This window comes from Podarcis gaigeae (assembly GCF_964106915.1).
Source record: "Podarcis gaigeae genome assembly, chromosome: 1".
Lineage (NCBI taxonomy): Eukaryota > Metazoa > Chordata > Lepidosauria > Squamata > Lacertidae > Podarcis > Podarcis gaigeae.
The window spans coordinates 91,184,012-91,208,169 of record NC_139678.1 but is presented as its reverse complement, the minus strand read 5'-3'; the positions used below and the strand labels follow the sequence as shown (position 1 = coordinate 91,208,169).

General features: G+C 43.5%; 1 protein-coding gene across 2 annotated transcripts in view; it reads left to right on the top strand.

Annotated features, from left to right (window-relative positions):
• LOC310842682 (uncharacterized protein) overlaps positions 1–24,158 on the top strand; it is a 66,518-nt gene that overhangs the window by 36,453 nt on the left and 5,907 nt on the right. The window contains exons 2-6 of one of the 2 annotated variants that reach the window (XM_083734842.1): positions 10,570–10,717; positions 11,346–13,090; positions 18,761–18,857; positions 20,845–21,049; positions 22,247–22,875. In XM_083734842.1, coding sequence (XP_083590968.1) covers positions 11,538–13,090; positions 18,761–18,857; positions 20,845–21,049; positions 22,247–22,875 — 2,484 coding nt within the window. In that variant the 5' untranslated portion in view covers positions 10,570–10,717; positions 11,346–11,537. The remainder of the gene's footprint in view (positions 1–10,569; positions 10,718–11,345; positions 13,091–18,760; positions 18,858–20,844; positions 21,050–22,246; positions 22,876–24,158) is intronic. The other variant, XM_083734843.1, reaches the window with a different exon arrangement.

Below are 24,158 nucleotides of genomic sequence, written 5' to 3'. Positions count from 1 at the left end.
GTTGGGCAGCAATGGAGAATCTCTGGCTCACCAGGCCATTTTGTCCAACTTCCCAAGCAATACCCACCACACTATATCTGTGGACGGGTAAAGATGTGGCTCTCTGTCAAAAGCAGAATTTGAAGGCACTGCTGATCAGCTCATGAGTGTGTTCAAAGGCACAGCAGAAATTTGCAAGCCCTGTGCCTTTTAATCCTCACCATAGACCCCATGGCATAGCAACTGACAAGAAAAAAGTTGCGGCTACAGAAGTGGAAACCAGATACCTCTCATCCTGGGACTTGGCTGCTCTTAGGTTGTGTGATACTTGTGTTTTAAGTATCCCTCAAGACTTAGAGCTCAATCCAAAAACCAATATCTGCTGGGATGAGGGAGTTTTAATTTGGCAGATCTTGGGCTCAGCCAGTGGAACTTGCGCCGGTTGTCTATCATAAGGGATAAACTGCAAGAGCATTAGAGAAGAGTGGATTAAATAAACCAATAAAATAAGTAAATAGCCACTGTGGGAGAACCTTTGGCCCTCCAGATGTTACTGAATGACAATTCCCATCAGCCCCTGCAGACATGGCTGATAGCCAGCTGTGATGGGAGTTGTAGTTCAGCAATATTTGGAGGGCCATAGGTTGCCTCACACCTGTTTTACTAGTATGCGCATGCACACACCCCATGTGCCTACCTGACTGTTTCTCACACCCTCTGTCACAATCCCTTTTCTATACCTACATGTTTAGAAATTTGCTGAGTTTTCCCTTTTTTAAAAAATGACAAAAGTAAGCTAAAAGGCAGAAAGTATCATCAAAGGAGTTTAGTTAGTCCTTTCAATCCATCTGTGTGCAAATACTGGCCTTTCCCAAAGGGTCCCTGGCTTTTATGATGGCTTCGCTGGAACTTCCCTCTATCTAAAGTCTGTGGGTCAATACAGTGGTACCTCAGGTTAAAAACTTAATTCGTTCTGGAGGTCTGTTCTTAACCTGAGGTACCACTTTAGCTAATGGGGCCTCCCGCTGCTGATGTACCGCCGGAGCATGATTTCTGTTCTCATCCTGAAGCAAAGTTCTTAACCCGAGGTACTATTTCTGGGTTAGCGGAGTCTGTAACCTGAAGCATCTGTAACCCGAGGTACCACTGTAATGTCATAGTAACAAGAAGTCATTAAGTGGGACACTGCCTATGGGGAAACCCAATTCTGCCAAGTCTCGGGCTCCTGTTTCAGAAATCCTGGGCTCTTCTGCTCCCTGATCTTCCCGGTTAGCAAAAGATCCTAAAGTCCATCAGCTGTCATAAAGTAACCGTGTAGCCCATTTCACAGAGCCATGCTGCTTAACTGAGGCTTGTTTTTCCCCCTCTCTCTCTCTCTCCTCAGTTCGGGCTCAGGTTTAGGGTGCTCAGTTCCCAAAACAGGCACAGCCACCTTTACGCGTAATGCTTGCCAAAGCAGATAAAAAGCTGTAGGTTTTTCGGAACAGTGCAGAGCTGGGCAATGTGCCACAAAATATGGTTCCTCCAGAATAATTTCATTCAAAACGTTTTCATCTTTAAAAGTAAAATTATGTTCTAATTAGGAGGCAGAACACTTGTAAAGGTTAGGCAGAATAAAATTACAATGCATGTCTAGCTGCTCCATTTAACTTCTTACTCCTGATCTTAATTAGGGAAGGCTGTTTTCACTGGCCACGTTACTGGGGGGTGATTCCTAGGATCTGGCATAGGAGGCTGCCAGCTGGCATGCCCTCCTGCCAGGAACCCCAGATCAGGCAAAGGGCACGTGGCTTTTTCCCTTCCTGCATCATCCTCAGTCACCAGGACAGGAGACAGACTTCGCAGTGAGAGTCAAGACTGCGTGGTGGTTGCTGTGGGGTATCCCGCCAGCAGCTTCCTTTCCTTATATGGTCAAAATGGCAAAAGAGGAAACAGGGGGAAGGACTCTTCCTCCTCTCTCTCTCTCTCTCTCTCTCTCTCTCTCTCCTCTTCCCTCCCCTTTCTAGACCAATCTTCTCAGGCCACACCAGTGACATATAGATTTAAATGAACCAATTGCAACTCTCATTTTTCAACAATAGGTTTCTCCTGCCATCTGTACAGCAGACACGTGGATGGGGAAATACGCGTTGTCAAGAGGCAGTGACTAGCTAGCTAGCAAAGCAGTGTTCTAGGAATTGTGCCCCTTGTGCATTTCACAGCTCTGGCCCCACAAAGTCAACCAATGGGCTTCATAGCTAAATGGGGATTTGATCCTTTTCGACCGGTTACTAGTCCAGCGCTCTAACTACTCCACCATGCTGGCAACCACACTTCTCCCCCCCCCAAAAAAAGAATCCTAATAGTAAACTGATGGGTGTGTGTGATTTTCATCAGGACTGTAGCATGCATGTGGACGTTTTACCCATGGAAGGAGAGTTATTGAGAAGGGAAGAGCAAAACCTCCTCCCAGCACTGTAGTCTTGATAAAAATGCGCTTACACACTCATACACAAAATTTTACTATTCATTTTCTTTTTTTAAACCACACATGGTTTCTAATAATACCGTTAAAGTAGCATCTAATTTACTCTTTTTAATTTCATGCATCAGCAAAACCCTTAAAAGCTTATCTTCACTGCCATACCAGTGTTTAATAGACTTTGGGAGTGAAGATCAGTAGGGGAACGGGCTTGCACAATTCTTGATTTGTGTTACCTTGATATTTGTGTGCTGCTTTTTCTAACAACCAAGCTGAGCCCAAAGCAGTTCGATACAGTAACCAATCCTTAACCAAATAAAAAGCAGCATTTTGATCACAATAATCAAATCAGCATATACGGTAACATATTATAAATAAAGAATAACAATTCAATAAAAGCAAATTTAGTTCTACAAAAAACTGGCACTTGCTTGCATTTCTGTCATTTTTTATTATGGTCAATTTTACCCATAGATAATGTCCAAAATAGATCTTTTTCCATTTAATTTTTTTTTCTCCTTCTGAAGAATTTGTTGTTGTTTTTAAATTTTTATTACATATTTTGACACAATAATTTTAACAAAAATACACCATCAAGCCAGATTTTTTCATAGTTGTTTTCATATAGGTTTATATTCCTTGATGTTAACCAAATCCCTAGATACTTAACCTTCCTTCTGAAGACTTTGGAGCTTGCAGCTTTGAAGTAATAGCAAAATCTATTCCCACCAAAAGCAGTTGGGTGGATGGGGTTAGTTCGGGAAAATCCAATAAAAGTTTCTTCCAGTAAAACGTTCAGCCTCACTTTTGGGTATTTTTTTAGAAAAAGGGTTAGGTGGATAGAGAAAGATGCACCCATTTGTGCATAAAATCTAGCTGGGTCTTTAGATAGCACCTAGGTAAGCATTGAGAGGAAGACCTGGGATCTGGCTCTGGGGTCAGTCATAGCATTAAGGTTGTCAGATTTTCTGCCAAGGTTGCAGGGGGGCGTGGAGTGTAAACTTAGCTGGCTCTGTTCATGTGCCCATGCCTGATATGCCTTTTATTGAGTCACAGATGCAGAGAGCTTAAGCAGACTTAATGTGTAGGGCAATTCGGATTGTATCAATGATGCTATTGCCAAGGGCACTGATCTATGGCACATCTCCCAGGTAAACTGCTTAAGAGAGAAAAATACAAGAATGCTGGTGAGTTCTGCGTTTCATTAAATTAAACAGCAGCATGCTGATAGAGGTAATCAGATTTTGTGATTATTTTACGATATGCCCATTGCAATTTAAACAAATCCATTACCCAACTTGTCAGAAGGTCTTTTTGTGCATGAGAGACGTTTTGGGGAGACCCGGAAGGACCAAATTATATGTGATGTAAAACACTTAATTTGGTGGGTATGTATTTATTTTTTTTAAAACCCAACAGCAACAACTGTAAACCATAGCTACCAAAAAGGGGCAGAATAAGAATCGCAACTGCAGAACTCTCTTCCCCACACCATAGTCCCAATAAAAAAACACCCCCTGAAGCTGCTATTTGCAGTTGTTAAAAGATATACACCAGAGGTAGCTGAATTGATGTCCTCCAGATGTTGGATCACAACTGTCATCAGCCTTAGACAGCATGGGCAGTGATTAGGAATTATGGAAGCTATAGTCCAACAGCATCAGGAGGACACCACATTGGCTACTCTTTATATGTGCTATGCCAAGCTGTGCTTTTAATGTCACATTTAGTTGTCCCTAAGGATGGTAGGGTATCACTTTACCTCATATTTCACCACACATCTGCCACTTATCATTGGTTTTTTTTAAAAAAATCTGTAACAGAATGGTACAGGTGACCACATTCACCCCAGAATAGTTTGACTATCTGTACAGGGTTTTTTTAAATATCTGCCACAATGTTGGTGTCTCTTTGGAACAGTGCTTAATTCTTAAATTATAGGCAACATCTAGGTTCTGCGCAGTAAATGGGAATTGGATTGGGAATTGGGCTCTTTTATAATTGTATACTGGTGAGTCTGACAGTTAGACATTGTGCTTAATATGCTCTTTGCTCACTCCCAGAGACAAACTAATATAGTAGAATGATCCATGGCTTTTCTGGTAGTTTGGTTATGAGACTCCTTTTATGTTCTCAAATATCTGATTACTGGAAACTATACTGAATAAAAGGTGATGGGTGGATTGCTGTTCAGTTGCTGACCGGAAGGAGAGGTGCAAGCTACCATCCACTCATCTTAGGGACTCCAATTTCTTTTCTTCTCCTGAACATAATCAGTTGTATATGGCACAGTATACATACACACTGCATTGCATCAGCAGGTATGGTAGAATTAGAAGTTTATTAATAAATATCCAGTTTGCTTATACCCGTGGATGTTAACTAAAATCCATACATGATAGTAAATAAAATGACATTTTAAAATATTTTATATTTGCTCACTTAGAAATCTGCATGATTGCCGTTTTACTGATAGTATATCAGCAGAATCCTGATAAGTCTCAGCTTTAGAATGAAATACTAAAGGCCAGGGTGGGATGAGGGGCTGAATGTGATCAAACTGCGTAATCCAGTGTCCTACTAGGCACTCAGACTGGCAGTAAGCAGTTTTGCACTCATCAGCCGTTTTTTGTTTTTATTTAAAAAACTTGATTTCTCTCCCACTGTAAACAAGTGGAGAGGATTTAACCATGCCAGCTTGGGGGCATTTTGGGGGTCTGTGAAGGTGCTAGTTTCTTCAGATCCAAACCTTACCCTGGTTCACCCCAGCAAACTCCCAAATACTCCCTCCTGGTGCAAGAGTGCAACTGTTTTACAGACTTGTTTTCTCATTCAGTCTTTCTGAGAAGCTATGGGGTCAGGCACAACCAAAGCACAGGCCAAACCTCTGTCCGAAATGATGCCTCATTCCCAGAAAAGAAACAAGCTGCTCAAGAAAAATTCAGATGGTGTTACAATGCTTGGATATGGGCGATGCCAGAACCCTGCTGCCTGCTAACCACCCAGGGATGTTTTTGGAGCTGAGACAATGTCCCTCCTACTGATGTTGAGCATGCTGGAGACTTTGCATGTCAACCGAGAAGCAGTGCTTACCAGAAGTGAAGACTTGCAACTACTGGAGAACTTGCTATCCAAATGGCACAGTCATCTTTCCTGCTTTATCTGCAGTTAAAAGCTAACAGTATCCCCAAAGTGATGTCTGAGAAATGAAAGTCTCATGGTGCTGATCCAAAGGTTACAGCCTCCATATGGAGGCTGCCTGAAACCACTCTTCTGCGATGTTGCTCCACAAGAGGCCTGTGAGCCAGGCTGGTCTTTGGAGCCGGAATGCTTTGGAGGTTATTTTAAGGACTGGTTGCACCCACATAGAACCTGCTCATGCCATAGGATCTGCCTCAGAGGTGCTATTGTTCTGGTTCACAAAGATCAGGCTGTTGGGTACCATGGACAGGGCCTTTTTAGTGATGCACCTGCATCTCTGGAATTGCTTTTCTTAAAAATGTTTTGTAGCCCCCTCTTAGGTGGTTCTCAAATGGACTCCAAAGGCCTTTTAATTTCATTGAGCATCTTTTGCCTTCTTGCTGCTTGCTCTTTACTTATAAAATTTCATTAAAGGTTACATAAGCCTCCTTACAATCCTCCACCTACCTGCATTGCTGGTGGTCCGGTCTATTTATCTATCTATCTATCGATTGATTGATTGATTGATTGATTGATCGATCAATCAATCCACCCACCATGAAGCAGTGTTTTCACTCACCTTGTGTTGTGATTCACATGGAGTTGTGTTATTCAATGGGTTCAACAGCATGCATTTGCAAATGTACATTGAATCATTGATGTCAACCAGTTCCATGTGTATCATACGATGGCATGACCAAAATTAGTTTGGGGTGGCGGCTGTTGTCTGCCTAGGAGGGGGAGATGCATTAGGAGATACGCTTCACTCTGTATAACTTCTGTGTCTTGATATCAGATACTTTAAAACATATGTGCTCTCTCTGCTAGATATATAGGTTAAATATCTAGGAGAAGGGCCATAAAATTGAGGGCTCCCTGCTGGATGCACTTAAGTGATGCTGTCCCACTGCCAATTTACTGCTGAGATTTGAGAAGCATCAATTGTGGGAATTAGAGAGGTATGAGACCAGGCACACTTTATCTGCCCGCTGCTAGCCAATGCTGCAGCAAAGCCAGCTGCTCTGGCCTCTGCTCCTTACATTCTGCTCCCCAGAGTCATGTTTGGCATTATGTCACAAGGTGCTTTGTTCTCTACTAATTGGGAGCTATTATTCCAGGAAGTAGATGATAGAGGGAGGTGCAGGGTAATGTGCCGTGGAACTGCTCCCCCCCCCCCCCAGTCCCTTGGGCCAGTGCCGCATTTAACCACGTGGAATGCAAGAAGGGAGCAGGCAGAGGTGTCAACTGAAGTGGAAAAATGCAAGCAAAGCAGTTTTCTCCCAGGCATGGAGTCAACCATCTCCTCTTGACAATCTAAGGAACCTGCTCTCCAGAATAAAAATGCTATGTTAGCTAATCCCTACAGGAGCAGAGTGAACAACCTGTGCTGCAGTTTTTTAATTTTTGCCATTGCTTTGAGATGTGCCTATTATCATTGGGCACCTGAATACCAGTTTAGCTCAGGTCTGTGGTGATTTTGTAGGCTGCCTTGCTCCTTTTATAAGTCCTTTCCAATTTGTGCTGAAATATTTCTCTCTTTTTTTCCCCCGTCTCCCCTCCTACCTCTCTCTTCCTGTCTTGTTTGTCTGTTTTCATCCTCCTGATGTTCCCACTAATTCTAATAAAGCTGGTCCAGGCAGGCAAGCAGGAGGCGGGAGGAAATAATTTATTCCAGTGAGGCATAATCCTCTAAATATGTCAGATTCTTTGCTGTGGTGCGGGTGGGGAGGGATTTTGAATAGAATAGAAGATGGGCAGCAGCTTTATGAGCCAGCTAAGTACAGTACAGTGTCACTGGAATAGAAGTCATTTAAACCTGTTTCAGTGATTTTGGACTGGTGGTGTCAAATCTGTCCTGTACTAGGTTCAAGGGGAGATGGGGAAGAAATAATGGTCTGTGGGCAGGAGTCCTGTTGCTTGCCGAGTGCTTGTCAAAGAACAGTGTGTGTGTGTGTGTGTGTGTGTGTGTGTGTGTGTGTGTTTTAAACAATTTTTGAGTCAGGCGAATTAGCAAATGTTATGTAAGCAATGAGATTTGTTTCTCCCAGGAGTCACGTGGATTGGTGTAGCAAAAAACTCTTGACTGGTGTCCACAGAGGCTTATCAGCTCCAGCTAAGCTATAGGACTCATTCAAACCCTCAGTTTCTTAATATTATTATTCCGTTTATGCCCCACCTTTGTTCCAAGGAGCCCAGAGTGAAATACATGGTTCTCATCTTCCCCATTTTACTCTCAGAACAACCCTGTGAGATAAGTTAGGCTGAGAGGCTGTGTCTGGTCCAAGGTCACCCAATGAGCTTCATGGCTGGGTAGGGATTTGAACCTCAGTTATCTCAGGCCTTGATACAGTCATCTTGCAAATTAGCCCAGGCACAATTGCATCTCATGTGAGAAGCTGGGACATGATCTGTTGTGAAAGGGTTCTTAAAATCTGAAATCTGGGGAGATGAAGTGACATAAGAGGTCTGCATGCACATATCTACACCACTTGAATTACCCTCATTTGATGGATCACAGCTAAATGTGCGAACTGATTCAACCGGAAAAAAAATTTAGGTGACCTTTCATCTTCAGTGTTCTGAAAGTTCTCTTGTGTGATGACTCATTCAGGCATGGAGATTGGCTCCAAATGTGGTCCAGTGAGGAACACGAGCTCCAAAGTGCATGGGCAAGAGACGTCTGCAAGGCAGTTTGTAAGAAGCCAGGTAGTATTCTTAAGCTCCTCAAGAGTCTGTAAGTTATTAGTGATTAGCCTTGGAACTCTACCACAGCAACAGCAGGTATTCAGCAGCTTTTACAAATTTATTGTCAACTGTCCTTGATATTCAAAGCACAAATCACACAGCAAGCCTTGCCACATCTAAACATATCCAGGCAACTTCTTAGGAAGTGAAGAAGCCCTCATATAGGTGGTTATTTTCTGGACCGTCTGGTTAGATGGGGGTTCCTAGCTGGTGTCTAAGCTCTCAGCCCCCTTCTGAATTCTATTGTCCATTGCTTGGTTTAGGATGAAGTCCTTTTTTTCTTCGTTTCTCATTTTATACGCACACAAACATAAAACTTACACGTTTACTACTAAATGCAACAATGATGAGAAAAAAGGCCTTTCCCTTGCAAGCTCATTATAAACTCTCCAAATGCAATTCATCTGACAGACTGGTGCCATTTTTTGTCAGGTGTATGTCACTGACACAGCAATAGTGCATTAGTAGTGGATTTATATTGAACCTTCCACACATCAATCCCCTGTCCAGCTCTATATGCTTCCCCAATGTTATTGCATTATTGCTGCCTAGAGGGGCACTGTAGCACAACAGTCTGGTTTCATGATTAATTTTGATTGATTTTACCTACTGTATGCTTTTTGGAACGTGTATGTATACGGCTTCGAAAGCTTGGTGATTAAGTGGTGTAAAAATAGCGGAAATAAATAAAAGCAGGACAAAGATAAAATAAAATAAACCAGGACATTTTTTTGTATAAAAAGTTGTAGGATTTCAGCAGGAAAGTTATGGGACATGCTGTGACTGGGAACAAAGCAGTATTTCCGCCCCAAATCTTTTTCAGGTGCAAACAATGTTAAAAGTGGGATCATATATAATGGCTTGATATCACAACGAGCACACAAATAATCGTGAATGCACCATCAACATGGCATCTGGAGTAGCCAAGAATCTCAAATTTATATCAGCAACTAAAAGGCTTAAAATAGTTCCAAACTATATTTCTGTTCCATTTGATTGGTAAAGAGCAGGGCTTTTTTTCAATGGAACTGAGTTCCAGCACCTTTCAGGTGGGTGCCAGTGCCATTATAAGAGAAGGAGGGAGGCATTCATGGTGAGTTCCTGTACCTCTTTTTCTAGAAAAATAGCACTGATAAAGAACAACCAAGTTTTCTCAAAGTGTTATTTTCTGATGTTTTCCTTCTTTTAATCATAACATCGCAGTAAGCTCAGTAAGGTAATGTGCCATGTTTATTAAACCACTCTTGTTCAGTTGGCATTATCTGAGTACGCTCACAGTACACTGAGTTGTTGTTAGCTTCTTCCTTTTTTGCTATACTTAGCAGGTTTCTTTTCCAATTACAATGTTCTGGGTGTATAACATTTTTAAGATATCCTAGAAGAACTTGCAACAGACTCACTGGTATATTATATTAAAAAAATCATATTTTGCATAATATTAACAATTTCCCCTCATAAACTTCTGATTTTCTTTCCACCTAGGTACACACATATAGCCTGCTTTATGTTTTCAGCATGTCTTGCTAACATTTGGATAGATTTTTGTGAGATGGTGCAGAGTCAAATGCCATCAGCATGACTTCTTATTAAAAATTACTTTTATATTTACACAAAGTGATATGCCAGATTATTTGAAGACAAAGAACAGCAGGATAAATTGGACATTTATAAAGTTTTTCAGACCTGGTATAAGCTCTGGGGCAGGGAGTGTAGATTTTCTGTTTGGTTTCAGACTGAATGCTGATAGTGTTGCAGCTGTGTTAAGCATCTATTAGCAAATCACTGTGACAACACCAACATGCCAATTCACATAGTCCCAGGAGCATTGTTTTAACGTAGTGGGAAAAATGAACACACATGTGCATAAGTGCAAGTGTGTATCTATTATTATTTTTAAAAATAAATTTAAGTCAGAGAGACCATACGTACTGACTCACTGACATATCTAGCACTTGGCTTGCTGGTGTGTCTATAGTTTGCACACCACCAGGTTCATACTGTGGGAGAAGAACTCACAGCGACTGCTTCAGTAGCTGCAATTTGCTGGGAGTAATTTCCATTGAATCTATAGAATCCTACTATGAAACTTCTTCACTGGCAGATTCCCACCTCCCTCTATGCCAGTGCTGCTCTGTGGTGAGCCATCTTTGTTCTCTGCTAAACGTTCACCTCTCGTGCTGTCTTTATTCTGTCTTTCCTGGCAGATCAAGTTGTACCCTTTGATCACACAAGAAATGCTTCTTTGCCGTTACCTGCAGCCTTCCCCAGAGAGAACAGCAGAGGAGAAATAATTAAAGCATGAAGAAAATCAGGCATCTCAAAACAAGCCCTCCTAGGCTCGGAGAGGACCAGGTGAGGTGGTGAGCGGATAAGAGAAAATAACCTTGGGGAAAACATGGACATCTTATTCATGCAAACTAGGGATGCTCTGCAAGGCTTTACATTATTATATTATTTGGGGGGGGGCAATCATATGCAGGTGTAAGTACTCTAGTACAAAATCCATATACATCAGAAAGAGCCCCTATGGGGTAGTGGTTCATGTAGTGGGCTTGCTTGTAAGAAATGCACATTCACACGTTTAGCCACAGTGCAGTCTCCACAGAGAGAAGTTTTAAGGTAGAAAATACACTGCATGCTTCCATGAGGTTCCTGGGGTGATGCTGAGAGAATAATTTCCCCACTCCTCAATCTACCTTTTCACTAACCATGTGAGGTAGGCTAGGCTGAGAGACAGTGATTGGCCTCAGGTCACCCAGTGAGCTTTATGACCAAGTGGGGATTTGAACCGTGGTCTCCAAGGTCGTAGTCCAACACTCTAACCACTACACCACACCACACAGAGCATGCTGAACAGCTGTAAAGTCAGAGGTAGCGGGTGAGCTTCACTTTTGGTTACTTCTGTGATCGTTGGCTGCCCGTCTTCTCTTTGAATGCTGTGTCTCTTCTGTAAGCTCCCTTTTCTTCTTTGCATCATCAGGTGTTCTCCATCCGCACGTGCTCTCACAGTGGAGATGTGCCTGCTCGTTGATGTGAGCACCCAGATAGCACAGCCCTGCTGTCTGTGGCTAGGACTCCTGAACAGCATCTGAGCAGTCCGACAACTCCTTCCTCCTCTTGCCCTCTTCCTTCAAAAAGCATCAGCCTGTTAGATTGTCCACGTCGATTTGCTATGACATACATCAGCGTTGATGAGAGGCAGGAACACTGTCGGGTAATTTTGAGCTGCCAGAATAATCAGCTGTATGCACAACATGGCTTAAAGGATTTCTCAGTTAGCAGCATGCATCCACTGAAGAACTTGGACGCTCGCATTTTTACTGGGGACTTTAATCCTGTGAGCAAAGCAGACAGCACTGCAGGGGCACATCTGTATCGAAGTGTGGAGAATCTACACTGGGCCACGGGGGCTGAGCCGCATTGCCATCCCCACTACGGAAATGTAGACAAAGAATTTGTTGTCCGTTACAAAGGCACAGCTCATTGGTCAAAGTGTTCTGCGGAAGGTACTCCATCCCCCAGCTCACCTGAATGCTGCCGACACTTCCCTCTCACGTTGGACAGAATTCCACCTGCAGCGCGAGACGTCACCCTTCCTCCTTGTGCCAAAGTGCCTCCGTGGCTTTTCTCCTCCATCGACGGGGATGCCAAAAAAACCCTAAAGGAAAAACTTCGAATTCACAGTAGTAAAGCTGCAGAGATCTGCAAGCCTCTCAGACCTCAGGTTTCCTTGAATGACCTGGTTCCAAGGGAATGCTCTGAATGCCGGGCATGCCAGCAATATAAGAACGGTTGTTCGGTGAACTGTTGCACCATATTTGTGCAGCATGCCACCCTCACTCACGGGCCATGGACAGCTCTGGAGAGTCATCGCCCTTGCTTTTCTCGCCGACTAACAAACCCAGAAGACATCAAGCAAGAAGCTCGGAGAAGGTTGCAGATCAGGAGACAGAACAGCTCGCCCAACTTGACTCTCCATTGTGCCAGTGATGGCCAGGACATGGTCAAGTCCCAAACGACTGGATCCTTAAAGGGATATGAGGGGGAAGGAGACACCAAAAGGATTTTGGAGCTGAGCAAAAAAGGGGACTTCAAAGAGAGACTCTACATTCCAACTTTTGAAGAGTTCAAGCGGATGAGAATCAAGGAGACGTGTTTTCTCGGTGGCAGCGGTGACGTGACAAACGATGTGAAGGAAGGAACCCAAAAGTTGGAAGAAAAAATAAATCAGAACCCTTGTTCAGGTGCCCAGCAAATTCTTGCCAAAGAAACGGTTGCTACGATAGATTATTATGATGATGTGTTTCATGAAAATACCCAGAGCACTTCTGGCCTTGTTGGCTATCAAGATAATTCATCTACATGGGACAGGAGCTTCTGCCTGATGAACATGCCTATGGCTAGGGACAAGCGCTATGAAGTGCCAACTTCAGATAGAATCCCGGTCCCCATTTGTTCGAGTCCAATTGCAAGACCACCTCTACAGTCTGCTGCAGCCCTTAGGGAGGAGGGAGGGAAAACTTTTGCTGAAGGGGAGACTCAGGGATTGAATGCAAGACAACTAAGCGAAGTCCTCCACCATGCTGGACAGCCAGTGGTGCCTGAAAACCAGTCTTCTTGCTGCCCATTGCTATTAGAAGCGACAGATATATCCAGCTATGGAGCTAAACTGCAGAAAATGAAGGATGAATTTATAGGCTCTGCACTGGACCTCATTAAGAAGAGGTAACCAACTCTGTTAGAGTTCTTGAGAGCAATTTCAGTTTTCGGGTACTTATAAATGCACTTTCAAATTTAGCTGCATTAAGTAATTTATAGAATTTCCTTGCTGAATCAGTATGCTGCAGAGGTGTAATAATTTGCACAGACACTTACGCCATTAATAGCTTTCCCCCTTTTGACCTGTGGGGAGTTCCTTTCTTTGAGGTATCAGGCAGCTGTAGGGAAAGAGACAGTGTTGGGGCTGTGTTAATTTGTGCAGACATTTTCCCATATGCCACTTTGGGAGAACTGATGAAGCTGGGGTTTTTAACTAACTGCTATATCTGATGTCAGGAAGGAGTTTGCCTAACAATCTAGAAGGGTAGTCTGGGGATTGTGGAGAGGTGGGGACTCCCTCTGCCCCGTGGGGAGTGTTTGCTCTGTTCCTTGAGGCACTGAAATGGCTGGTCCTCCTTGTTCATTGACACACATCTAGATCTTCACAGGGAGGGTTAATTATTGACTCTGGGCAGAAGGTTGGAGGAAATGTCAATCATGTGAATGGAGGTGACACAAAACATAATATTAAAGTCTGTGACCTCTTGAAAACTGACTTTCAGGTGACTTGGGCAAATAATTCAAAAAATGCTGCCTTTTCTAAGCTATCAATGATTATGGAGACCTAATATATTGGTAGATTTCCTGCAGTGTGTATTTGGGGCAACCTACAACATAAATCCTATGAGGGATAGTTTCCATGATGAGTTCAAGGCAGAGACTGAATTCCCTTGTTGGAACCATAAGCTTAGGATTCACTATTCTAGGGTCATACGGGGTGACTGAATGGAACCCTTATTGGTTTATATATAAAGATTTATGTTCTGCTCTATCACATCTACATTCACATATCATGATAAGTCAGATTTTCTGGCAGATTGTGGTTTATTGTAAATGAGCAGCATGCTCAATCACTCCCACCTCATTCCCCCCAGGCAGGATGAACAAACCAGGAAGTCTTGGCTTCCCATTACATCCAAGCTAGGAATCATGACTTGTTGCTCCCTAACAGGTCCACATGTCATAGGCCAACAACTATGGCTTAAATGGCTTAAAGTTTGCTTGTAATCATGGTTTGTTTGTTTGTTTGTTTGTTTGTTTGTTTGTTTGTTTGTTTGTTACGGATCAACAAACCATGAACCCTGATTCAGATAAACTAGGAAGCCACAAACCATGAACCCTGATTCAGGTATACTAGGAAGCCAAGGCTTCCTAGTTTATCTTTCTGGTGCTAGGAGGGGAAAGAAGCAGTTCACAATAAACCAGAAAATCTGGTTTATCGATGTGCAAAAATGAGGCAATACAAATTTTGAAAATTAAAGTAACAAACAAGAATGAGAACAAGAAAACTATAAACGCAACAGAAAATACATAATATACAGCCTGGTGAAACCCATCAGAGCAGCAAAAATCAATGAAAGGGGTATTCAAACATTTAAAACCACACAGGAGCTTGGAGACTGAGAAAATGCAGCCCTTTGGTCTAAAAAAATTGAGGCACTCTTGTCTGATCTACATAGAGATTCCATTGTCCCAAGTGCAGAAAAACGCCTCCTCCTGCTCAGGTGAGCCAGCCTCTGCTCTTGTAAGCCATGGGTTCTGCAAGTATGGGACTGAGATCCATCGCACAGTGTTTTCTTTTGTTCACAACATCCATTTTGCCAGGCAGGGTCATAGTAATAGATGGACTTTATCAAGCTCAGTTTGCTTACATTCAGAGCTTTCTGAAATTAATTCATTGCTATGAAAAGCACAATGGTCATTTCAACCAGTTGCCAAGCTTCTCATGACTTTGAGTCAAAAGCTTATGAGACCAAACAGTTTCCCTTTGAAATTGTAAAACTGAGAGCCATTATTTTCTCAAAACCCAGCTGTCATTTTCTTCCAGAGCTTTAGCAATCTCATGGAGGATCTTGTTTTGACGATGGGAGTTTCTGGCTCAGCGGCAGGGGTGTCACTAGATTTGAAAGGCAACATATTCTCAGGATTTGGCAGTGAAATGACAGGGTTGCAAGCCTTAGGTTCACTTCAGCAACATGTGGCGCTGAGGCTGCTTGAAATTGGGTCCTTGTGGCCGTTGCTCCATGGGGCCAGGTATTCATATGCCTTGTCTTGCCGTGTGGATTTCCCCCATGCCGCATGATTTGACCCAGTGCTTGTTGTAAGAAAACCTCAGTAATATGAATAACATGGGGAGATCTGGTGTGAGGCCAGTCCGTAAGGTGAGCTGCTGCATACAGTCAATTGTTTACATGGAGCAGCATCCTTTCAGCACATAAAATCATAAGAAGAGCACTGCTGGATCAGACCAAAGGTCCATTTGGTCCAGCATCCTGTTACCACAGTGGCCACCCAGTTGCCTACAAGAAGCCCACAAGCAGGACATTTTTGCAATAGCACTTATGCTGTCCAGCAACTGGTAGTGAGAGGCATACTGGAGGTAATATAGCCTTCATAACTACTGGCCATTGATACCCTTTTCATCCATGACAATTTTATCATTTCAGATTAAGTTAGCATTCATTCATGTGAAGTGGAAGACTTCCTGGGTTATTCTTGTCATTGGCTTCTTAAGATTCTGCTGGAATTTTGTGTGTGTGTTTGAATTACATGCAACACAGCTGCCCTTTATTTCTGAACTTTCTTCCAAATGTAATTTACTCAGCACATTTATAAGCAGCTTAATGTTTTAATTCTGAGCCTCTAATTTGTAGTGTTTTATCTTCATGGAATAATCTGAATCCTGTCATGAATTGTAGAGCATTTTTTTTTTACTTGAGCAAAAAAGAAATGGTTGAAAGCATGATTGAAATGAGATCCTGATTTATTACCTGTTTTACCTTTTGATTGTGAATTGTGTTTACCAGGCTTTCTGAGGAATTTGACTTCTGAAGACAGAGAAAGATGAAAACCTAGGGCATTATTAATAGTCAAGTCAGTGAATGGGCAGGAAATCAGATCATCCAGTATATAAGGAATTGAATAAAGACAGGCAAAAATTTTACGATGTCAGAGAAAGCAGTTAAGGAAATAAAAGTCCCAAGGTTAAAAAAATAATAATATTTGGATTTGAGCATATTAAAGTGCATGAAGTTGCTGGGCAAAATACTGTTTTCTTTCAAGGTCAAAACAGCAGCCAATGTCAAGGATGATATGGGGGAAGTGAGAAGAGGAAAAATTCAGCCATAACAGAAAGGCCCAGCTTGTAGAGTAGATGAAGGAATGCTAGATGACAGGGTGCCTCAAGATTGAAGTATTGCTCAGTTATTTAAGAGGTGGATAAAGATGGTTCCATAATAAAATCAAAGATGAAGTTGGACCATTTGGGATCTGCAGCAGTGAGGTACTAAATAGGGCGGAGCCTTGGGAACAATTTTTTTTTCAGTGAAGCAGGCAAATGGACTACCCTTCTTCAAAAACTGAAGCCAATTACCATGTCTAGCAGAAACAAAAACAACACCCACCTCATATACTGACCATCCTAGCTTCATTCGAATTAGGCACATCTCTGATTGAACCACCTCAGCCACAAATAGTTGCAGTACCATTATGTACATTTCCCCCCCCCATTCAGAAATCGTCCATTACATTAATTCCTTGCTCTAATACCATATGGAAGAACTACTCTCACCTGGGAGAAAGAGATAGAATAGATGCAAAAACAGTCGGCCAAGAGGCAGTTGAGAGGATATATATCATGAGAACTAATGTACAGATAAGAGCACTCCAGTATCCAATAAATATGGAACTGTGTGTATATGATTTCTTGAATATAAAGAGAAATAACTTCCTACAAAGGAAAATTCCCAGTAGTTTTAATATAATTTGCCATTTTGCATATCGCCTGAAATACCTACCGTACTCTCTCTTTCTCTGGAAAACTGAGGTGGTGTTCACAGTTCTGTTTATTCTGCATCCAGTGTACTTCCACAGCTGGTTTGGGAAGCAGGGCACACAGAATATTAGGCACATCTAAATCCTGTAAACAGCTTCCCCGCCAAGCGCCACCCAAAACATGCCAAACTCCACCACAATCGCTCCCTCCAAACCTCCTTTCTCAGACTTAACTCAAAGGTTGGTGCAAAGGCTCATGAGATTGCAGTTGCAAAGGCTCCTGGGATTGCTAGCCATTTTTTTCTGCTCTTTTCACACCATTTTTGTAGTTCTTGTGCTCTTTTAGGACTGCTTTTGCCTTTTTCTTGCCTTTTTGAAGTTTAAATCTATCTATTGTTTCCCTGCACTGAGCATATACATGGCCACGCGAGAATCGAACATGCATAAGCGGGGAGATACTTTTACCGCATTTTGATGCCTTTCCTTCCAAACTAGCTTCAGTTGAGAAATAGAACAAGCTAGCTGCATTCTAAGCTGGGAATTTGTCCACAGTGTGTATAATATTGTGGGGCAGAAAGCGCTGTCATCCCAGTTAGGCAGAACCATAGAGTTGGAGAACACTGAACTGGCATGGACTCCAACCTCCCTTTTCTTCCCCACAAGGCAGGATTATCCATGCACCAGCTCCTTTCAGATCAATTCAGAACACTGTGCCACAAGCTGAAAGCAGGAGTGAATAAGTCACACACCCCTGAGCTGTCTTCATATCAGATAATACCAAGTGATTCATGAAAGTGAGCCAAGCCACATGAATAATATGCATACAGATATTATCCAATGTCACTATCCAGAGTTGGTATAGTTACTCTGTTGTTGTTTTGTTAAATGATGTAATTTTTTTATTTTAAAAATGCTAAATGAAGCAGCATAGTAACCAAAGATTCACTGTATATTTGTGAGAAAATGTGTGATGGGCCACACAGAGAATATTTATTTTAAAAGATGTGTTTTGTGTTTTTGTATGAAGGGTTGCCTAGAGGGCAACTATCTAGAATGGTATACAGTTCTTTAACACAGGCAGAAGGAAGGATACAGCTGTCTCCTGATGATTCACAAGATCCCCAAATGCAATATATCAAATAAGCAAAGCATGCATTTTTGTGTGTGATTGACACCTGGAAATCTTAAACCCCTTCACCCATTCATAATTGTGTGCCGAGTGTAGTGAACACTTCAAGTGAGCTACGTAAATGCTAAATATTATCTCTGTTTCCTCCACCGCTAATCCTGTATATGTGGGTGTGACTAGGTTTTGTCCTCCCTCTTCTGTCCCTCGGGGCTTGGATATATAGTTTCCTCATCATTTATGAATGATAAATTATTCATGGTATCTGATAATTTAGGGGAGCACTTTCTTTCTGATGACAGAACAGAAAGTTGTCTCCTATCTTAGTGCAAATAAAACAACTAAGAGGGACGAGAAGCTTAAAGATTTCATGCACTTTAGATGCTGCTTTTATACAGAAATATTAAGGGGGGGGCAACCCTTTAAATTTACAAACATGTTTCATTAAAAAATCCACACACACAACCCTATTATCCACTGCATCATTAGAAGTACATTTATGGAATGGTGTATGTAAGAGAAAGACGATATGAGGTGCTTTTGACTTCACAAGGTAGAAGACCTGTAGAATAATACACTGTAGCTTTAAAGATGCATTTTCCTCCCAACCCTTGGAGTTGGCTCTGGACTGCTGTTTGTGCAGGACATTAATTGGGGTGGTGTCCCTTTTTTCACAGCTGCAGTGGCGAAGCTACCCCTGAGCCCCCCTCCAAAGGATTCTGTGAACTTAAGAAGGATGACCTCACTTTTGTGGAGGACTCGCATCAACCCACCGTGAGTTGCGTGGTCTGGGGCAGAAAGGGGTCTCAGAAGTGTTGGGTCAGGGAGCTGTAACTTTACTTGCTATGACAGCTCTCAGCTATTCTGCACCCCTGTCACTAATACTCTTCTGGCTCTCCTCTCCATGCCTTTTCCTCCCTCCCTTCTTCTACCTCTCTCCCCTCTCTCTCTTTCCTGTTTTCCCACACCCCATCTCACCCTTCCTGCTTCTGGGTGGCTGCAAGGAACAAGCTAATGAATGAAGATACCTAAGGCACATCAACACTACTGTGCAAATCCAGCTAAAGTTACATGTGACTAAGGGCCCCTCCAGACTGGTGCATTTTGGAGGTGTATTCCATAGCGTGTCATTCATGCAGTAATAGAGCAATCGTGTTGGATTGACGCTGGACTGTCCACACATTATTCTCATAGCTGTCAACGTTTCCTTTTTTTAAAGGGAAATGCCCTTATTCCGAATAGGATTCCTCGCAAGAAAAGGGAAAAGTTGACAGCTATGATTATTCTGCTTTATCAGTTGTTCTGCAAATGTTTCCCCAGTGTTACTGCATATTTCCTGTCTGGAGGAATAATCTTGCTCTGTAGCAAAACAAATGCAGGACAAAACAAAAAACCTGAGACATTTGAGATATGAAAAGTTACAGGGTTTCAACAGGAAGCTACAGGCAACAGGAAGCTACAGGACATGCACCAATTGAAAAGTATGTTCACCTCAGAACGATGACACGTGCAAACAACTGAAAGTGGGATTGTGGATAACCGCCCCGATACCAGCATGAATATGAATCATCACCTGTGTGCAATAAGGATATCTGGAGTGGCCCAAAGTACTGTTGAAAGCAATGGAACTGGTGATTAACTTTCTCCATTGCTTTCAATAGGACCTGTTCACATAATGTTAGCTGGATCAGGCCCAAAATTGGTTTGAGAGTTGTTTTCTTATCCTAGCTTCACCCAACTGGAGCTTTGGGTGAACAACAGCTGTGTGAGGGTGCTCAGAGTAATCTGTGTAGTTTCTTCACAGAAAAGTGTTTCTTGATCGCTTGGTCATGACCCATAACAATGAAACCAGTTGGAAAGTGGTTTAAATATGTAGTACAGACATAAAGTTCCAGCCTTCAGAAAGCGTGTAAGGAAAGGCATGGGGAGGAATGCCCGTTTCATCCTCAGTCAAGCACTTACAAATCCAAATCATTGGGTTTGGATTGCAAACAGTGGTGGCTGGGGAAAGAGAGCTGTTGCCATCTTAACTGGAGTAAAGCTGCTGCTGCGATATACTATTCACATATGGTTGCCCGTCCTGCCAACTCTCCCATACAGCCCGATAAAATACATGTTGCTTGCTGACACCCCCCCCAATATTAAACTATGTGCACATTTAAACAGCTGCACACAGATTTCATGAACATGTGTTTAATGTAACACCAACAGCTCATATTTTGCTTCCTTTCTTGAGTGAGGGTGTTGCCCCGCCAGAAAGATATGAGGAGAAACAACGGTTTTAGAGGTAGTGGGTGCTGGGTGTCGGATTTGGCCATGTATATTTAAGTATCTTCAAGGGATGCGGGTGGCACTGGGGGTTAAACCACAGAGCTTAGGACTTGCCATTCAGAAGGTTGGCAGTTCGAATCCCTACAACGGAGTGAGCTCTTCTTGCTTGGTCCCTGCTCCTGCCAACCTAGTAGTTCGAAAGCACATCAAAGTGCAAGTAGATAAATAGGTACCGCTCCGGTGGGAAGGTAAACGGTGTTTCCGTGCGCTGCTCTGGTTCTCCAGAAGCAGCTTAGTCATGCTGGCCACATGACCCGGAAGCGGTACGCCAGCTCCCTCGGCCAATAAAGCAAGATGAGCACCACCACCCCAGAGTCGGTCACGACTGGACCTAATGGTCAGGGGTCCCTTTACCTTTACCTTATTTAAATATCTCATATATTGTTTAGTAGAAACTTCTCCCCATAACCACCCCTTGCTTTCCTTTCAGAGCTCCAGCCCCAACTGCCGCCGATCAAGTTCTGACATCTCCTACGAAACTTCGGACTGCACCAAAGCTCAACGGGAGTGTCGGCTGCGGCCTCATTTCAGTGATCCGATGCCAACAGATGCTGTGAAGAGGAAACAACTGGAGCTGAAGATCGCTGCAGCAGCACGGCAGCATGCCCAGAAGCGCCGGCAAGAGAGAGACTCCAGTATGCTCCCCTTGCCTTTTGCTTTGTGTGTGATTTGCAGGGTCTGTCCATGTCGCTCATAGTTCTGGGTGTGTTTTGACATTAGGTTAGCAGTCATCATTCAGAGAGATAGCCTCCAAACATCTCGCACTCAACAGCCGTGGATTATGTTTGCAGCCGGCTGTAGCCTCTTATTCCAGGGTCCCTCCAGAGGAGAGGGAATACAGTAGCAGCTCCTCCTCCAGTGTACTCTCTGTCTGTACAATTCATAGCAACAGCCAATAGCCTGGATTTGGCCCATACAGGACCAAACTGGCTCCTGGCAAATGCAGGAAAGGGGGTGTGCAAAGGTAAGGCAGTGTCATGAGCTAAGCTTCAATCTAGTGCTTTCTTTGACTTCATGCATGATATAGCAAAAGGTGAGTAGAACCTGGAACAATTGTTCTGCAAGTATACTGAGCAGATGGAGCCATCAATATGTGGCTTCCGCTTGTTGTTTGCATAGTTCATTAGGACAGGCTTGTTTCTTCCAACACACCTGAGCCAAATTCCAAATGAGAGCGTCCTTCCCTAGCTGTTGAATTAAAGAGAGAAATGTAACTCAGAAGTGGAATATGTTCTTTGCATACTGTCAAGTACACCTGCTAGCATGTGGCCCATGAGACTAAACACTGTTGTGCATTGTGGCCCACCAGGAGTTTGATAAACCTCTACTTTTGGGGGGCTGCAAATATATAGAAGCACCCAGCAAGCAATGTAGCCAGTGGGATATATTGGTGGGTCAAAAGTTGTCTAGGTCTATTTAAAGGATCTCAGCAGGCAAGGCTAAGGAAACCTTGACCAAGGCTTTGAGGTAACATTAGGCTAGATGGACAATTTAACCAGTACAATACAAGGAGGGTTTCTGTCTTTTTTTTTTTTAATGACCTGCTACTGTACCTTTAAGAGCATGCTTAGCGATCAGGTCAAGCTTTTCTTAGCATGAAGAAAAAGAAAATCTTTATGTATGTATGAAAATGCCAGAATGTAGCAACATATCATTAAGAACTAGATTCTCCCTGTCTCTGTATTCAGGTACTTTGCAGAATCCTTCCTGGTCACAAGGAGAAAAACAAAACAAAACAGGACAAGTTTTTTACTGTTGGGTGAACAGGGCTGAGGAACAAAACAATGGGAAGGTTCTACAAATAGATTTATTTTATTTTCCTCCCCGCTCAGGCCCAGTGCTGACGAAAGCCAACCTCAACTACAGCAGCAACGTTGATGAGAACCACGGCATTCTGGGCGGCTCCTTTCGTTCCAAACACCGCTGGAGCAACGTCAGCAGTCTCAGCGCCGACAGCGGCATTGTGGGCGGGAGTGAGGAGAGGGACAGTGCCGATGCCAGCAGTGGAGGGGTGCCAAGGATGAGGTCGGCTGAGATGGAGCGGGCGGACAGCGGCATCAGCCAAGTGCTGAGTAGGAAGTGGAGGAGCAAGGCGTCGGAGACGCTGGCATCTCTGCAGGCGTGGGAGGCCCACCAGCCTTGCACCGACTGTGGGGGGAGACACTTCCCGCTGGAGACGGATGTCCAGAACCAGAACAAGAGGCGGGCCGTCCTCTGCGAGAAGTGCCTGAAGTGCCGGACAGAGCGGAAGGAGTCGGTGCTGGAGTTTGTCAACACTGAAACCAGCTACGGGGAGGACCTGCGCATCATCAAGGAAGAGTTCTACCTCCCCATGCAAGCTGCTGGCCTGCTAACACAGGACCAGCTGCTGGTGGTTTTCGGCAACATACAAGAGCTCATTGACCTCAACGAAAACTTCCTGGAGTACCTTCAGGAAGAGATTGAGCAGGCCTTTGAGCAGGTAGTGTGTGGTCTCAGATTTCTTCTCCGTTTCCCTGTGCAGTTATAATGAGCTACTTTTGCCACTGCAGCTTTGTTACTATGGCACTCAAAGGTTGTGCCACTCATTAGAAAGGCACAATGCCTAATGAGCAGGTAAGGGAATTGAGAATGGGTATGCCTCTGTTTGCCTCATTTTAGCTGCTGAAAGGGGGAAGGGGCCATTGCTGAGTGTAAGAGCATCTGCATTGCGTGTAGGAGGTGCCATATTCAGTCCCCACCATCTCCAGGTAGGGCTGGGAAAGATGCTACCAGTCAAAGAAGACAGTATTGAGCTAGTTGATCTGGTTTGGTATAAGGCAGCTTCCCTGTGCTCTTGTTCCAAAGGGTACCAACTTTTTGTTTATTTTTTGTCATTTCAATTGTGTGAGTAAACATCTGCCTCTAGCTCTGATTGGATGCTCCCAGTCTACCGTAGGTCGCCTGTGTTTCTTTGTGATTGTCAACAAGATACGTCAATTCAAGACCACTTGGTGAATAAGCATCTCAAAAATCCTTTGTGCCTTGTAGAATCAGAGAATCACCTAAGAAAGCCCCCTGCAATGCATGAATCCCTATGCCAACCTCCCCCAGCCTGGTGCCCTCTAGGTGTTGTTAGACTACAGCTCCCATCAGCCCCAGCCAGCATGTCCAATGGTAAGGGGTGATGGGAGTTGTAGTCCAAAACATCTGGCAGGCACCAGGCTGGGGAAGGCCCCATGTGCTCCTGAACAGACCAGTCTGGGGCTAGCTTTATGACATGTGGAATTGCCCCTTTAGCATTTTCAATTTGCTGTGCAGCGAAGCCTACCATCAGTTCCAAATATTGCCGCATTTCCATTGGCTGAAGGAAAACAATGCCGGCAGGCAGACGGTTGCGCTAGCACCTCAGCAAAGCGAATGGCTTTTACACGCCGCTGTGTATTTATATTATGCCCTGTGCTTTATTAAGGGCTCTGAAAGAAACAAAACACCCTTTTACCATGAAATTAATTTTTACAGCAGCATTCAAAGAAGCCCATCTTGCCCACAGGAGAGCAATTAAAAGCGGCTTTGCCTGCCAACAATTGCCGGTGGCCAAGAACAGACGCAAGGCTAGTTAAATCCTTTAAGTGTTATTTGAGCCACGCTCCAAACTGGCTCTCTTTCTTGAACGTACTCAAGGTTACTTATAATTTGCTGGAACAGCAGTTCTTGATGGTTCATTATTACAGACTAGCACCCTGTGTACGGCACACGGCTCTGCGCCCTGTTGCTGAACTTTGC